Here is an 18,888-nt window from a genome sequence, read left to right as displayed (position 1 = left end):
GAGATCAATCTTTCAGTCCAGAAAAATGATATTACATAAATCACACTGCAGCTTATTAAAATATTAGTACTAGTTGGAAGGGCCATATTGAAAGAGATAAAAGTCCAAACTAGTTCTTACACCCTTTCTCAAGAAATCTAGCATTCAAGATTTCTAAAGACAAACTCAATGCTCACATTCCAACTGGTGATAGCTCTGTGGCTATGCTGTTCTGCTGAATGACATTTCTCACAGTGAAATAGTAATTGATTTATTAGCCACTGGCTAACTTACAGGAGATTGCTTTAATAATACACCTGCAACAGAATGCTTCAGGCAAAATTTTAAAATGCTTATTTGAATAGACAGAAGGGCCAGACTTCCCTTTAGGGCCATACTATTGACATCTTTGTTTCACATTCGAACTCCCTCCAGGTCCTGTGCAAAGAACCATCAATCACTGGTGAGYGAAATCCATGATCTGGATTTTAAGAATGTACTTCAGTACTATCTTTTTTTAATATCCTTCTTATAATCAATGTTCTTTTACAGAACTATGAAAATTAATTATTTACACTGCCTCAAGTGTTCATAACAATACTACTAGGAAATATATCTTTCTATCAAAAAGACGGTTTATTCAATGACATAAAACCTACATGAGAATAAATTTTGCAGGATTTTGTTTCTAAACAATACATGATTATTATTGAATACTACACCCTTATCCTTCCTAACCTATTCCACATAGATAGGGAGAAACCACAAGACCCATTCAGTAACTACTTTTCACCAGTGCAACAGCCAAGATGCAACACATTCAGTTGCACTTCTCAGAGACCATAAGGACATCTTTTATTCTTGTAATGTCTGGAAATTGCAGTAAATTACAGGAATTTTGATTTGTCTGTTCGAAATGAACTACGTAAAAATCTGACATTACGCTTCAAATAGAATTTTACAAGATTTACATTTTTCAAAATTACATTTAAAAATTTTGAATGTTTTAACTAAACTGGCCTGCTAGCCTTTCCAGACAACCAAGTAATTTTTACTCAAAAAATGCTTTGAAAAATACAACAGAATATCAGTTTGAATTAATTTTGAATTTTTAAGAAAACACTTTCATAATTTAGCAATTATCTGATTCTATATGGAAAAACACATACATCTATTTTTTCCATAAAATGGGCCAAATAGACTTCAATATAAGTGGTTTTTGGGAGAAAGAAGTTCTTTTGTTTTATAAAAGCATATTCTATTACCTGATCACACTTGAGAAGGATACAAACTAGGTTCATTTATTCTGAGAGAAGAAAGACAAATAAGTTCTCTCCTTGATRTTGTTCTTCCATTCACAAAAATTGTCTTTCACATAAAGATTTTCTAAAAATATGCACAACTMTTTTTTCCTGATAGTTCTATTTAAGTAAACATTGACTCAAGAAAACTGTGCAGATACAAATTGTATAGGCAGTAAAGCATTAGTATCTCTATTGTCTTTTGACAAATTCCTCAGTCATATGTAGAACAATTCATCAGTGACTTTCACTCCCTCATGAATCTCAGTGATCTCTCTAATGGGCAAAACTAGGCCTATAGATATACATTTATTTGATTCATTATTGCACGTTTGTCCTGTACACAACAATACATGGGAAAAAAGTGTTAGTATAAATAAGCTAAATATGATGAGGAATAAACCACTGCCTATGAAGCAAAGGTTTAATTTTAAAATTAAAAAAAAATCCAGTGTCTGTATTGCAAGATATAACCGTGAGAGAGCTTATACAGTAAAAAAGCAAAACCCAAGTTTTCTGCAAAAAAATGTGGAAGAGTAGAGCAAAAAAGGGTAAATTCCAGTCTGAAGAGAAAATTAACAGTCTGGAGTGATAGGAATGGGAATGGGGTCTACYACTTAAAAGAACAAGAACTGTTCACTTATGAGGATGATCAACATGAAGAAAAAATACTAAGTTCACAGAGAATGACAGACCTTCATGAAGAAGGTCATGCATACTCTGAGGATATATACAGGCCATTCACCCCAAGAAATCAAGGTCTATTTATTGATTTTATTCCTATTTATTATTATTGTTATTAGTCAACTATTGGTAACAGAAAAGGACAAAGATTTTCAAAGGATACTTAATATAGATATATTGCTTATTTTAAAGGAATGTAATACCAGATGGCACATCATGCTAATAGGAGGGTCAATCCCTACTTCTTCCCTTTCATCTCTTCTTTTTTCTTTTTAATTTGAAACCAGCTTGCTGGGTTTTTTTCTTGAAATCACTCAGTTATGTAATTGTTTTCTCCTGCTTTCCATTCCCATGCCTTCCCATTTGAGCGGCAAGCTTTTCAGTTCTTTTCCTCACTACTTTTCTAGATCAGTTTTAAGATGTATAAGGAAAATAGTATATGCTAGATAKGAGACTGGAGCAGATTTGCAGGCAAAGCTTTTCCTTTGAGGGCATATATAAGATTTGAAAATATGGGAGGGGGGCACAGACAACAGAAAAGATTTTGTTTAGAAGTTATGCTGTTGCACACAATTACATTTCTTCAGACGATGAAAGTCTGTCAGGCATACTACCCTATCTTTCCACAAGTGTGCATCTCTGCAGACAGTAGAAAACAAGAGGTTTGAACAAATTCTTTTGGGAGGAAAAGCTCAACCTCCAGGTCAGTCTCTGTTTACCTACGAAATTCTCTGAAACCTTTTAGACACGAAAAAACCCCAATTCGGTGAGACTAATTGAAAATTACTACTAGTTCAGAAGAGGGTGAAATGAAAAGTCTCAACAAAACTTTAGGCTGTATCCCTCCCCTGAAGAACAGTCTGCCTCTGCAAATCAAGGAGAAAAGAAGGACACTAGAAAACTCAGTGAKATCAGCAAAAGAAATTAATTTGCATAGTGTAAGTAAACAAGTGCTACTTCAGCCTCATATCTTCTTTAGCTGTATCATATGTGGAAGAACAAAAGATATGTAATCAACTACCATGGAACAGGTAGGAAAAAAGAGTAATACGTGAATTGCTTCAATATTATGGGACAATGAATTTGCTTCAAAATTACATKTCTCATTACATAGCATTTTCATCCTCAGAAGTCAAAATCTGCACAAGCAAAGCAAAACAAGGAATTAATTCATCCCTTCCTGCGGGTAGACAGATGTTCAGCCATCTCCAGGAACAAGGGGTTCCATCACRTGTAATGGTTACTTGGGAAGACAAGTGCCATCACTCCTAACATCTCACCTGAATTTCTTTCCTTCTTTCCCCCGTGAGGCCATGTRGTATGGAATATCCTTTTGGTCAGCTGGGATCAGATGTTTCTCCACTATTATTTGGAATTACAAAGATGTTTCCATACTCACGAATAAGGAGAGACTTTTGAAAAGAGGTACAAAAAGAAACTTGCAACAAGATTGTGGAAACTCAGCTAATCAGTGGGCATTAGAGGGACATGCACAGAGAGTTGAGTGTACAAATAGCCAAAAGTGAAGGGCAATTGCTGGTATCATGGCCAAAGAATAGATTCTGTAAACAGTAAAAACAAWTTGGCAGGCAGTCTTCAGATTGCATTCAAGGAATCAAGAGTGTAACACAGGATACTTCTCATGCTCCCAGCCCAGAGGCACCATTATTGCTGGCAATAAAAAAGGTTTTATCTAGTGCCTACTTCTGCTGCCTTTTATATCCTGGTACCTGTGCACAAACTGGAATTAAAACACAAGGAAATCCATTTTGGTAACACCAGTACAGTTAAAATAAGTTGGCCATTACCCTTCCCTTCCACTTCCTCTTTCCCTGTTCCTCCTTTCATTTCACTTTTCCTTCCCCTCCTTTCCCTGTCCCATGCCCTTCCYTCCCAATGAGTGGAATCATGATGAAGCTGTTATTTGCCTCACACGCCACAGTTTTTCAGCTCCAAAATCACCGCCAAGGACAGATATCACAAAGGTTACCAGTGAGAACCATATTTTATTGTCTGAATTATCAGTGAAATAATTTTTCCTGTTGTCAAATCTAAATCTCCAAAGGCACAACTTGTCCTATTGCTCATTACTTGAAAAAAAAAAAGAGCGATCCCAACCTTGCAACAGCCTCCTTTCAGGTACTTACAGAGAGTGATAAGGTCTCCCCTGAGCCTCCTTTCCTMCAGGCTAAACAACCTCAGTTCTCTCAGTTCCTCCTCATAAGACTTGCACTCCAGACCCTGCCCCAACTTTGCTGCTGTCTAAAGGAAGGACTGCTCTCCAGAGCAAGGCCTTTGGGATGCTGGCCCCAAGGCGTCCCCATGCTCATGAGGTCCAGGGGGCAGCTTTTGGTACAAACAGCACCACAGTAGTTGCTATGAAGAAAATTAACACYATCYCAGCTAAAATCAGCATAATTACTAAAKGAAACAAAAGCCTTTTTCAATGCAGTGTTGCCATGAAACAGTTGTTTTATCATCTGCATCATYCTTTAAGTGATGCTCACTGAAAAATTGCCTTATATTGATTAGTATTATCAGAAACAGATTTTATCATCTAAAGCAATATAAATCTGGTTGCAGCATTAGCTGCAACTGCTGAAGACAAACCATYAATCAGAATTTATGCACATTTTACTACATGCTCTTTATATTTCTCAAATCAAACAACTTCAGAAAGAGAATTTGAGTGTATGAAATATTTTCAATAGCTACTAACTGATTACTGCTTCCTGTACGAGCAATTTAGAATTTATGAGTCTTAATTTTGAAGAAACTTTTCTGTCAGACAATGGCAACATCTAATTAAAWTACTTCAACAGGAATTCAACAGTATAAGTCAATGAGTACCCATTATCTCTACTGGGCTTASGATAATTTCTGGGTTATATAGTGATATTATGATTGCAACTGTCTCTACATAAAATGTGTCATTTCTCCTCTCTGTAATTATCTTACTTTCTGGAAATAAGAGAAAAGTTTCAGTCTAGATGATCTATTCTGTCAAGAGATATACTGTTCACTAAAGAACAATTATGAAGAATACTTACAAAATGAAGAAAAACAGTTTATCAACTCAATAAATCTGCTATAAGGCTTACCTATYGCTTTACCTAATGTGTTACATTATGAATTGGTCTCTAATTAGCCCTGTCTGGAGCATCACAATAAAACAGCAGGATAAAGCCAAAAGTCAACACAAAATCACATCCCAAACTAACAACATATTCTCTTTAGAAAGGTAGCYGATTGGAAAGCATTATAAATGAAGCAAAGTGTTGATAAAATTATTGTTCTCCTTCACATAACATCTTAGATATATTTAAACAAATAGTAACTGTGCAGGATTTCTGTCAGATCTTTCTCCAAACATACAGGAGAGTCCTATGGGGTATACCAAACACAGGAATAGCAAGAGGTATTAAAAGTGTAACCATTCAAAAAGTCACAAATCATTAGAGGCATTTTACGCTAAACAGAATATGAAATCTGATGAAATATTTCTTGCACTGCAAAACACATGAAAAAACCCTTGGATTCAGTACTTATTCTCTGTGATTCTTGAAACATGGTAATAGTTCATATTCCAACACAGTCTAATTTTCTCCTCTCTCATATACGAATATGTTTGCCCTAACAAAGACACAAAATTTCAAATAACAATTCTACTATGATYCAGCAATTCCTTGCAAAGTATTCTAAAACATAGAAATATTAAATACTTCATGTAAAAGTCACATAAATTCACTCATTATAATGTAGATCACTCCCACAACAAATTTAGCCATGAAATATTATTTTGCCTTGAGTGTGACTATCCTGAAGAGACTATGGATTATACCAAACCCTGAGATGAGGAAGGTACATGACAGAACCTTTTATTTTGCTTTCCCACCATAGCAACTCACTATTGCAGTATTTATTTGCCCCACCCAGAAATGCAAATGYTCCCTGGGATCACAAGTGACTTTAAAAGACAGGTTCTGCCTCTAAGACAGTGGCTTTCCCGTGTGAATAATTGTCACCTGATGAGCCCAGACAAAATATTCTCATGAATGAAAAGATTCAAATTACACACAAAATAGTTCAYTTCTAAAACAGCGGCTCAAAAATACCAAACATTTTAAAATATTTCAGATACAACTTTAAAGATTGGATCTTTGATTATCTTCCATTATCACCTTACCTTGTTTGACAACTGAGGAGCAACATCTCCCTGTTATTAATTAAAACTTGTAGCAAGACCAGAAAGGCTTTTGCTCTAATAAAAGTTGAAGGACTTTCAAGTAGACGAGTAATTGTAGTCACAAAATCCTTGGTGGAAATAAACACACATATATTAAGATTATTCACACTACATTGTAAGACTTCATACACTTAAAATTTGCTCATTTTCATGTCACCCATAGGAAAAAAAATAAAAATCCACAGAACACTACCAAATTAATTCTGTCCAAGACTGACTGGCCTAGTGCAAAGCTGCTTTGATCACCTTCCCAAGTGGTAGAGTAACAAGTAAACAATATCTAATGTACAGTGTCCAAAACTGTATGAAATTAACTACAAAATATGATAAAAGTTATATGTTTATTTTTTTTTATCTCAAGAATAAACATAGGATATTTTAWWTTATTTATKTATTTTAAAAGAAAGCTGAACTATTTTCAGAATACATGCATATTTAATCACAAATATTAAATTTTTACTGATTCATTCCCTTATATGCAGGAATATTAAAAACTACACCTTAGTTGGATATAATCTTGTCTACATCAGACCTTAAATTATACACCAGCTGCTCCAAATACATGGGAAAATTGTTTCTACCTTCTATGACTGTTTTTATCTAAAGTAATTTTATTTTGAGTTCAGAAAGAGTACAACATGTCTTCAAGGAAGAAACAAAATGAGGACTTGGAAAGAAAGAAAAAGAATAAACCACATGGAGTAAGGAGTCATGACTTCCACTGAATATTTTCCATTCCTACATGAAAGTCAGTTTGTAAGATGCTAAGATCCTTGCTAACTCATTCCTTCTTGTAAATCTGAATGAAAGAATAATTCAAACAGTTTAACAAGGACAGTGATAAATAAAGAATAATGACACCATACAGAGCAACCTCCACCTTCTGCAAAGATCAGTTGGGCTTCTTTCCAAAAATAACAAAATAAAGAAAGAATTCCACCCTCAAATATTATCTTGCTGGTAGTAGTGATGGTATTTTAGGATCAGCTCTAGATCAAATTGTTTTGTTCTGAAAACATAAACCTTACTTCAAATCTCTCTCCTTCTCAAAAAAAAATTAAAAAAAAATCAACAAAAACACAAAATCAGAATGAAAAACTGAGCCAGAATTTACAAACTGAGTCACATGGATCCATGCAAGAATTAGACTGAGCACAAATGGTCTCATCAACAGAAACTACCCTTCAAACAGTAGAGCTGGATTCTCAAACTGAGTCACCCTACAGAATCGACCTGTAGGGTATGCAAATCATGCTGTGCGATGCACATTTAACATACATATTATTGTTGTTCAAAGTCCTCGTTTGCTGACAGAATAACTGCAAATCAACACTGACTGTCATTTATTAGAGACATCCTTTGCAATAATTAACTACACATCTTTACTGAGAATGGAAAAWGAGCAGGAGTGTAACAGTTGGCTAAGAAACCATCAGATTTTATTCTGATACCATTTTAACCCTGYCTTCAAAAGCAGTCATCAGACACTAACTACAGAAATCCCAGAAAAACAAACTGCCATTAATTCTTCTAGAACTGTTTTGCTGTATTTCAACTATTTATTTCATAAACAGAAGAGTTCCTCAGTCTTGGAAWTAAAAAAAAAGTTAAGTTTATTGCTTTAAACACTTCAACAGCTCACAGAGCATGACTTGTAGCTCCTCCAGTAGGAAGCTGGAACAGTGAAGTTCTAATATATATATCTAATAAATGCAAAGGTTGAATTTTAATTAAGTGTGGCTTGGTTTTTCAAGGTTTGTTTTTTTTTAGTGAAATTATTCAAAACAACAAACACCAAGTTTTTATATTAAGAAATCCCATAAAACCTCAAACATATTCAAAGAGTATATATAATGCAACACTGACTGTGCTAACGTAAGCAGACTTGATAGAACATGCACAGGGACACCGTAATAAACAAACATGCAACTACAAGCCAAAGCACCTCAGACTTTTAGTCCTCGTACTCTGGAAAGCAAGAATATTTTAATGCTACATGTGGGGGTTAACATGGGTTAGGACAATTAAAATTTGTTACATCACACTCATCTGGGTATGTTCCAAATAAAATGGTTTAAGAAATAAATGAGACCTTTTGGAACTTGCTTTTCTGGCCAGTTTGAGGACTGCAAAAKAGCAACAGTTTATCCAAAGAAAATGTGAAGCACACCTTTGCTGACTTGCAGGACTTCATTTATCAGAAAAGCTAAAAATCACTCCAGTACTGCCAAATACATTATTTATCATTTCACTGTTATATTGCTCCTCCCTCCCTTGCAAATGTTTGATGTACCCATGGAAACTGCGCAAGGTGAGGACACTTTTTTAATTTCAAGTGAACACACTGTCAACTACAACAAGATTATGACTTTATATTGGATACACTCAGTAATATTGCAAAGCAAGTTTAAAATAAAAGCAATGATGTTTTTGAACTGGCTATACAAGAGGAAAACAGCTGGACCACTATCTCGCTAAAGAAGAAATTGAAATTACAATAGCAAACATAGTTATGTATTTGCAAATTCCCTTTCTATGCTTTGCAAATATCCCCATATTAGAAGTTTAGTGTTACAAAGATTTTGTTAAAGACATTTTTATCTTTTTATWAATTCATACTGCTATTGACAAAACCATCATCTATAGTGGTAGCTACTTGTCCACATTTAGGTAAAAGACAAAGAATTGAGAACAGTTACTGAAATATGAGGACAACACTTATAATGCATTTACAATGCAGATCTGCCAATATATTGCTGAAAGTATTTGAATAATTTTACTTATGACTAGTTGAGGAAAAAAAGAAACCAAATGAAAAATACCCTGCCCCTTTACCTGGCCTCTGGAAGAACCTAACTGCATTCTAAAAGCTGTGTGACTGATTTTCACCCATTCAAAGGTGAACCTTAACAGCCAGAWGAAAGTAATTAGCAGTGGGCTTTTTTAATCTACTGCTATAATATGTCAAAGATTCCTGATTTTTAGTTCTTTTTCCATGCTTTATTTTAAAAACATCATTTAAACTATTTTAGTTTCCAAAACAAGAAACKGTATCTCTCTGTATCAGAGAGGGACAAAACCCAATCCGTCCCTTTTGGCTATTGTAATTCTCTGAAGTTTTGTATTAGTATCAATGATTACAGAACTGCATTTCTGGCTTTTATTTTGTAACTGGTTTTTATTGCTGTTCTTAAAGAGCAAAGAAAACAAGGGCAGTCCTAAGTCTTACAAGTTAATGGCATTTCCAGATAATATATACAAAGCTAAATCATCTCCATCTTGAATTTATATCTTTAAGTATCATTTAATATGTTGTTTTGCAAACAGATAGTCACTACCTTGTCACTGCCTTCTGTATGAAACTGAGCTTCTTCTACCTCCTAGGCTGAACTAGACACAAATTCTACAGAATGCAAAATAATCTGYAGGCCAAAACCACTCTTCCCTTCTCTCATTTAGGTGGACTGGTGTGTCATGAGCATGAAATAGTGAAAAGCRCATGGACTATTAAATTTTATTTTCACACTAAAATAATATCACACCATGTAATGTGGTAACACCTGGCAGTTCAATACAGAGCATGTTTGTATTTTCAGATTGTATTCAAGAAAAATAGAAATCTAGTTTCAGCTTCCAAAATTGTACAATACAATTTCCAGATCACAGAACATTCTGAATTGGAAGGGACTCACAAGGATCAGCAAGTCCAGCTCTTAAGTGAATGGCTCACACAGGGATTGAACCAACAACCTTGGTGTTASTAGCACCAGGCTCTAACCAACTGAGCTAATCTCATTAAAAAAAAATTAAAAAAAAAAAACAAACCTGTCTATGAGATTAGGTTTGTCTGAGCTGCAAGGCAGATAGTTACCAAATATGGACCCATGCAGTAGAGCCAGACTGATTTTATCAGTTTTTACAATACAATATTTTTCACTTACCGCTTTGGCTGCTATTCCCACTTCTATCATTAWTGTGATATATTAAAGAAATGTCTATATTTGTCTGTATTTCAATTTTCTAATCTGTAAAATTTGAGTAGAATTGTTCATAAGAACTGCCGTTATCAGAAAGGGAATTCTTCTAGTAATTGTCCCTAAGAAAACCAGTATCAGTACAGGAGTCATTTTAGCAATGTAAGTCTATATAAACAAGAAATTCTTCACAGAAAACATCATGTTGTAGCCATAGGCTCGCCACACAATGCATTCTTTTGCTGAATGTTCAAGTGAATAATTCTTGATTATGCTTCTCTGACTATACCATCAACTCACATTGATGTGCACTATTRGTGCAACATTAAGGACAATTTGGCACCTGTTAGTGCTACTGTGGAAAGCTTAAGGCCAGCTGACATCCACTTACAAAAACACACTGGCAATTCTGACATGCTAYAGAAATTAATTTTAGGAAGAGAATGAGTGATTTCAGGCCACATATGTGGGAAGCAGTAGATTGCTTTGTAATTTAAATATAATTGTAAAAACATTATGTAGGGAAATAAAACTCTCAACTAATGCCCAACAGATTATTATAGTCAAGATGATTGTCAGGTTACAGCATACATTACAAGAGAGTATCTGATGACAACAAGAGCTAGAGTTCCTATTTTCTTTCCAGTTTTCATCCTTTCCAAATGGAGATTATTACTTTCATTTATAAACTATGCAGATATACTGCCAAAAAAATAAACACTTTTTATCTAAGTACAAAATAATTTGGGAATCAGAATAGAAAGCTTTTAATCAGTTATACCAAAAATCATATTAGCCATAAATCAGAACCAGTASTTTTATTCAGTGACACTAAAATGAAAAACCTAAGGTATTAAAATGCAGATTTCTGCAAGATATTTCAATTACAAATTGGCCTAAGGTCCTTTAAGGAGAGCATAAAGCACAGCTTCAGATTTAATCAGGACACTCCTTATTTTCTCTTTTAAATGKCTAGAAGAGCCATGTCAAATAGCTGTCCTTACTCATTCCTTGAAGATTTTTCTTAGGGCCCATTATCAATCATGGTCAGGCTATGGCATTCTGAATTGATTAATTCTAGCTGCAGGAGCAATTTATACACCCATTAGTACCTATTTCTCAAAGATCCATGAGAAAGAAAAAAACTACACACCTTATAATTTAGATTTTAAGCAAATAGAAATATAAATGAAACACATTCTTCATTTTCTGCTATTCAGTATGCAAATATCACTGAAAAGCAATTTGAAAACCCAAAAACCATTAGCAGTGTCAACTTTAACTTTTCCTTTTGTGAAATTCCACACCAGTGAATAATATTAATCTGAACTCAAACCTTTTCTTGAATTAGCCTCTGTAGATGAATTCCACATGACAACATTGCTGAAAACATCGTGAGCATGTACTGCTGAATTTTACATATTCCATTTGCCAAGGAATTTAATACAGCTGTTAATCCCACTTTTTCAATGACACTCTGGAAAGCATTTGGTGCGGAACGAGTAATTCTGCATAAAGCCTACAAAAGTGTAAACAAAAAAAAAAATTTAATGGGACTGTTATTTCAAGAAAAATAATGGAAAATAAAAGCACATGGTGAGTTTTCCAATATTTTAGGAACATAAGGAGTTCATATAGATTCATTCATTAAAAAAATATTAGGGAAAAAGACCATTTATTTTTAAAGACCTGGAATTCTTCTAAATATATTGCTATATACTCTATGCAGCTGAAATTTAAATATTTCATACACCAACATCAACATTAAACAGTTACATTACTCATTTTCTCTAGAGAACAATAGTGATGGAGCATCACAGTCCATGCTTGAGTCTTTTGTCAAGCACAGAATATAAACAACATCAGATAACACTGTACTGGAAGGGAGTACAGGGAGAGAAAACACAGAGATGGCACATGCCACAGGAATTATGGGCGCCCATAAAGGTGGGCATCTTCTCTCTCTCAGGTCTAAAGTCTGTCTTTAGCTCTAGATACTACTTTAAATCTGGTGGTCAGTATAATAAACATGCAAACTGTTCTCCAARTGGTTGACTGGCAAATATCAGTGATTAAAACAATTTTAATAGAAAATGCAGATACTGACCATACTCTAGTGAAATGAGCACAAACCTGTTCAGTGTCTACTAACTTGTTTCGTAAAAAACATTACCAAACAACTTTCAGGGCGGATTCATCTCCAAATCAAAACAGCTATTTCATACCTGTGAAAATGCAACCTTCAAAATACAACTGTTTTTGTTCTCTCCAGATAAAAAAAATAAGATTCTTTAAACATTAAAAATTTCCTTTTCTTTGGCTTGAATATACTTGAAATATATGCTTCTATGCTTATGTTAGCATAGAAGAACAGTTTATGTCAAATACTGGATTCACATGAAAATCTGAATTGGTGCCCAGGAAAAACTTTGAAGGTGACTCCTGCAAAATGTAGACAATATTTACAATCATTTTCTTCTCTTCAGATCAGCTATATTTAGAAATTGATGTTTACTTGGTGTGCACTCAATAGTAAGGTCTCATTTAAGAGAAACTACAGACAATTACACAGAGTACTATCACCAGAGAAAAGCTTTCTATGTAAGAACCTTAGAAACTGTCCAGTTCATCAGCGCTCTTGGAAACACTACTCAAAACAAACTGGAAGAAAAAAAAAGAATAAAAAAGAACAGCATAGAAGACAGTAAATCAGGAACTTGACAGACATTTTATTGATGCTGTTCATCTACTCTGCTCCTGTTCTTCCTTGTCCTTTCTGGTCAAGGAACCGTATCGATTGCAGCCTTTTACTTTCCTTCCTTTATTAATTTTTCCCTGTCTTTTAAAACACAGACACTCAATCTCAGTTTCTTAGTACAGCACGCTCTATTTCCCCCAGGATCCAATCCAGCCCTTCACCTCTATTCAGAGTTTTCAGAATTAGTGGGCAGGAGGTATGTGCATTCACTAAAAATATCCATGAGGGTCATTTTACYAATGAACTGTTGGGACCTAGGGACAGACTGTGACAAAGCAACATGGAGCTAACTTGGTGTGCTAACRTGGTGTGTGCAGGATTTCCTCTGCCTTAGACATCTGCTACAGATCTTGTCAAACAAGGATGACCACAGTCACAGGCCATGAGGWGACTTCCAGACAAATCTCATAGGAAAGACATGGCTGTTTTCTAGGATCATACGGCAGCTATGGCAATAGCAGGAGAGCTCCAGCCCACCAGCAGCCAAGGGGAGAGRCCTTAAATTCCCCTTAGTTTGTATGTCATAGAATGCTCTGCTGTATAAATGAAACCAACACTTCAGCAGGAAAGAAGACGACAGAATTTAAATGGGGCTAGAAGACAAAGCATTCTAAACCACTTCAATAGGTCCAATATCTGCAGAGAATAGATGGAGTCAGGACAAAAGGTGATGGAGCAGRAATTAGAAACTGATGATGAAAGAGGTGAGAGTAGAGTTCACACCATCATCTCCAGACAGCAGTCCTGGAACATGAAATGTCCATTTTGAGAGTAAGCTTTGSCACTGCCTTTCCTAGAATTGGCTTCTCCATCCCTGCGCTCTGCACAGCCTTAACCAGCACCTTTTCYCTCAGCAACTCCAACCCTTGCCTCATGATCCGTATCGGTCACTTCAGACTTGAGATATTCCAGGATTCTATYATCATCTCTGCCCTATCCTTCTGGTCTTATTCTTTCAGGATATTTTCCATGTCTCTCTCAAGTCTGAGAATGAATGCACTAAAGCATCTGCAATACACAAGTCTCTGAAATAAAATATCAATTACTTAAGAAAATGACAAAAGAAACCAAATCCCCCAAAAGACTCTGCTGAGCTTTCCAAAATTAGTTTCCATTTAAGTGGCTTATGTTTTGTTACTTTTCTTCCAGCAGGAAAAGCCATCTCTTATTTTTAATTTTTTTTTTTCTTAATAAAAAGCTGTCAGTATGCTGGAAAGAAAAGATTCTTCCTGCTGCTGAATGTRTCAGAATATCACTTTGACATCTTACAGATTTTTTTTTTCTGAATCTAGAAAAATGATAAAAAGACATAGCTTTCCGACAGGCAAAATCTGTGATATTTACCTGAGGCATGTTGGACTCCACAGTGAGAAAAAAATACAGAGACAYACTCCCCATTTGCCACCTCTGACAGGCAGGACAAGGTAAAGTGTCATTTTTTGACTCCAGAGACTGAAGACAGAGAATCTTCTTGATATATTTTTATTATTGGTTGAAATAATCATAAGTAAAATTTGATAGAACTAATGCTGATATGCTTTAGGCAGACTGCTRTCTCTAAGTAAAGATGTGACAGATGTATTTCTTAACAGAAATGTATTCTTACATTTGAATATAGATGTCAGTTAAAAATAAATTCTTCAGGATACATTCAAGCAAGACAGGAATGACTGCATAATAAAATTAAATAGGACACTGATGATGTCAATTTATGTGGTCATGCAGAATGAAAATGCCTACATATCTGTAGCAACAATTTAATGAATGTAGAAATCATACAGTACACTATCACTGAAGAATAGATTAGTATTTTATTTTTTAAATTAATATGCCACTAACATCTCCATAAACTTTACTATGAAAAAATCTGCCTGCACTACAGTTTAATATCAATTGATTGTTACCAAATGAAGACAAGATKATATATCTAAATACCCCAGCAGGATTAACACATAAACACGATTTATATCAGCCATTGAGTAATAAGYTTATCCACTTGTTACTTTAGTGTTTCACTACAAAGGAGCAAAAGAATTTAAGTACCACCTTAGTGCATCCTACTTTAGAAGCTTCCTTGTTCAATTCATTTCATATAGAAGTATTAAACCTCAGCCTTCTGATAAAGGAAACAACCCCTAAAACAGTGGAGGCGAAAATCCAGGAAYCCATTCAGACCCAAGAACATTTGTGCAAAATGCTCTGTCTGAAAGAAGGAGAGGAATTCAGCTACATGGATAGCAATAATTTCCATGAAGACCAAAAAAACTAGAAGAGAACAGTTTGACCAAGGATGTGGAACAGTGAGTCTTGCAACTCTCCTCAGAGCTGCTTTCATTCAAAGGTCTGCAATGTGTTTATTTGGAGCAAGCCCTACCTCCAGCATGACTGAATCTTTGTTAAGCACACAACAGAAAAATATGCAGTTGCCTTCAGAGGAAAGAAAATTAGTTGACAACAGTTATAGTTTTGTATCTATTGTCCATATGTACATTTATACCACAGATATGCACAAAATGTTGAAGAAACTTTTGCCTCAGTATGCACACCTAACTTGATCATCTTTTTAAAATTCTAAGGTACGTTGCTGAGGTACTTTGAGAGCAAATAGGTAACAGTATGATAAAAAGCCATCTTTCTTACTTAGATTGACAATTGCCAGGGAAAGGATGTCCTACAAATCAGCTGAGTTTCTAAGGATGTCCCATAAATCAGCTGAGTTTCTCTAGGAAATTTTGGTAATTGTAGCTATCATGACCTCCTAAAATCACTGCTTTATCCTAACAGATGTCATCTGTAAGAAGGCTTCTAGAGTAATTTCTGAGGATTGGTTAGTTTTATAATAAAAATGTTTCAAACACAATAAAAAAAATCAGATAGAGCTTGGCAAAACTAATGTCATTGCAAGTCCCAGCACCAACACGTGAGTGTCAGATAATTCAACTTTGAAGTAGAATATAAACATAGTAATTTACTGTACTTGTCACTGCATTTAACATCTCTGGYTGAGCAAGAAGCCCATAAATATCAGGCTGCTCTATCACAACTACATGAACAAGTGGCAAAGGAACTAAGGACCTCACAATCTCTGATACTTTCTGTCWTCTCACTTGGAAGAGACCACAGAAACACCAGCACTATTGAACTGCTCTGAGCAATTAATAAATCCTCACTGACTAGTACACAATGGCATTTATCAATGAACCCAAAAAGAATAAAAAAAGGGGGGGAAAAAAAGGAGCAAACAAGGTTATAGGCTCTATAATAAGCTCTTCAGATTTTAGCATTGTCTTGCCCGTTTTTTGTTACCTTCCAGTTCTTCCAGTAAGAAGATTTTCTTCTCATCAGTAGTGCTTAAGAGAGGCTAGATACCCATAGCATAACCACTATGACAAAGAAAAGACTTCTTAGCGGTTCACCTCTCCAGGATATGSTACTTACTATGGTACACAAAACAGGCATAAGTGCCAACTGGCCCCTTACAAATGAGACAGGCCCTGGAAGTCTGCTGTAGGAATCAAGGGAATGGTAAATGACGAAGCAAATGGATAGCAGAGAAACAAGAATATTTCAACATGAGTTGAGAGATTAAAAAACCCCACAATACTATGACCTAGTAGCAAACAAATAATAACTGCTCAGTCTAATGATTGACAAGAACAGACAGCACATGATACAAAACAACCCTTACAGCAAAAGTAGTACTAGAAGAGAGGATCCAGCAGGCTACTTTAAAAACTCAGCAGGTAAAGGAAATCATAACTCTAATCTCCAGGCTTTCACCATATAAGCTGTTGTGATTATGGTGAGCATAAAACTCACAGATCAAATGGGTAAAGTCTCAAAAAGACCCTTTCTGACAAAACAGCCTAATAGCCAGACTCATGCATATACTTCACATATTTAGAGACTGACTATTCTCTACCCATGAAAGTTCTAAGACTGATCTTGCCAAGAATTTCAGATGCTACACAGCWAAGGCTTCTATAACACTTATTTTACCAAATAAGTTTGCTGTTCTAAAATGTCCAGATATTTTCCCAATATGTGAGAAGTTTATATTGCACACTGAGATAAATGATCAATAAATATTCTTTAAATTATAAACTTATGATTCCATTTATCACTTCAGCCATATATCAAATAAATTTTTATTTCTCTCTCTTTTTTTACCTCTGTGCTAGATGTGTCTATGTGCACACTGCTGCAGCAGCGACACTATAATTTTCCATTTGGAAAGCAATAGTAAACTCATTTGTGAGTCTGAGCTCTACTCAGAAAATCAGCATTCACTTATCACACTTAATTAACAATAAATCAACATATTTGTCCATTCTAAAATATTACCTGTATTGGTGGGTAATACTTTCGTTTTCTCAATGAGAATCATAGGAAWGTTTGGGTTGGAAAGGAYCATAAAGGTCATCTAGATCCAGCTCCCCTGCTATGGGCAAGAGCAGCTTCCATTGGACCAGGTTACTTAAGGTTCCATCCAACCTGGCCTTGAACACTGCCAGGCAATGCAGGAGCCACAACTCTTCTGGGYAACGTGTGCCAGTGCCTCACYGCCCTCATAATAAAYAATTTTTTCCTAATACCTAATCTAAACCTATTTTCTTTTAGTTTGAATTCATTCCCCCTTGTACCATAACTACATTTTCTTGTAAAAAGACCAAAAAATATGATTAAATTCAGGCCCTGCCAAGTATTTTCTACCTCATAAACCRTTCTGTTCCAAACCTTCTGCATGCATGTCATCACTCTGTTTGTCTTGTTATCATTCTATATTACCCTAAAAATTCAGAGCGAAGACTAGGCCCAGGCAGTTTTATTAAAAGTAACAGGATGAATTCAGCTAAGTCTTCTAAACAAGTCTTTGATAAAGAGAATAAACACTCCTTATTTAAAACAACATAAAAAAAAGCAAATTTCAATTTTGCAAGAATTTAATAAATTCCTTTCCACATAAGGAAATACAAGTTCCAGAAAATGATGAATCACAAGAGCTATTAATAAGCACTGAATTGCAATAAATGCACTTTTCAGTGTCAGAATATTTTCAAATATATTTTAATGTAGTCTGAAATATAAATACACAAACATACAGCAAAAATGCGCAAACACATTTTGGTTYCAATTCAGAATGTTTTACAGACTAAATGCTACAGCATTACACTACGATAAAAGGAAATTYCTTACCGAAACAGCAGTTATCTTCAAAGAATCTCCTGTAGAATGTGTGAAAAGGTACCACAAGACAGGTCCAATTTCTCCTGTAATAAATCCTTGTGCATGGCATGAGCGAGTAGTACAAACATTTTCTATTATCTTTGCAGCTAGATGGTTCACTACCCGCTCTTCCTATAGGAAGGAGAGGAAAGGAAAACTCATATGCAAATGWTTCTAATTTCTTTGTAAACTACCGCCTATGTCCACATTTTATTCAATGTATATTGTCTTGCTGTGGTTTCTTATTTCTTTTTTATACTTGCCAAAGTAATTTCTCAAGAAACATCACCTGGACACAAAGTTATGTTCACAGAACCTACTTCCCCCACCTTTCTTTTCTACTGCAAAGACAATTTAATACAAGTATAATTCAATATAAAACTTCTCAGTTCCAAATAATCACCCCAAACTAAATGCAGTCATTAAAAATGAAAAGCTGTTGTTATGTTAGAGGTGTTCCATGATCAGTGCCTTATAAATGAATTAATTTCTGTCAAAACTCATCATTGCAACATGCTCTGAGCAGCAAATTATGAGATATCTAGTCACATAAGTAAAAAAAATACATTAAACCTTCTTTATTCAGAAGAGTCAGCAAATCCTGGGATAAAGAAAATGACTTCTCACAAATTAAGTTATTGCATACCTCACTTCTCTTCTCCTGAAACAGACAATCCTGACCAATAATTAAGAAAAATCATTAAGTCTCATTTATTAAAA

General features: G+C 35.0%; 1 protein-coding gene across 1 annotated transcript in view; it reads right to left on the bottom strand.

Moving 5' to 3' along the window:
• Positions 1–18,888, bottom strand: part of ULK4 (unc-51 like kinase 4) — a gene marked incomplete at its 3' end in the record, with an annotated part of 159,011 nt that overhangs the window by 94,256 nt on the left and 45,867 nt on the right. Inside the window, exons 20-22 of the mRNA XM_057381049.1 lie at positions 18,139–18,300; positions 11,521–11,703; positions 6,151–6,278 (exon numbers count right to left, since the gene is read on the bottom strand). Coding sequence (XP_057237032.1) covers positions 6,151–6,278; positions 11,521–11,703; positions 18,139–18,300 — 473 coding nt within the window. The remainder of the gene's footprint in view (positions 1–6,150; positions 6,279–11,520; positions 11,704–18,138; positions 18,301–18,888) is intronic.

The sequence above is a fragment of the Malurus melanocephalus genome, unplaced genomic scaffold (genome assembly GCF_030028575.1).
Source record: "Malurus melanocephalus ecotype Western Australia unplaced genomic scaffold, MMel_1.1 scaffold_489, whole genome shotgun sequence".
Lineage (NCBI taxonomy): Eukaryota > Metazoa > Chordata > Aves > Passeriformes > Maluridae > Malurus > Malurus melanocephalus.
This window is presented reverse-complemented; position numbering and strand designations above follow the sequence as displayed.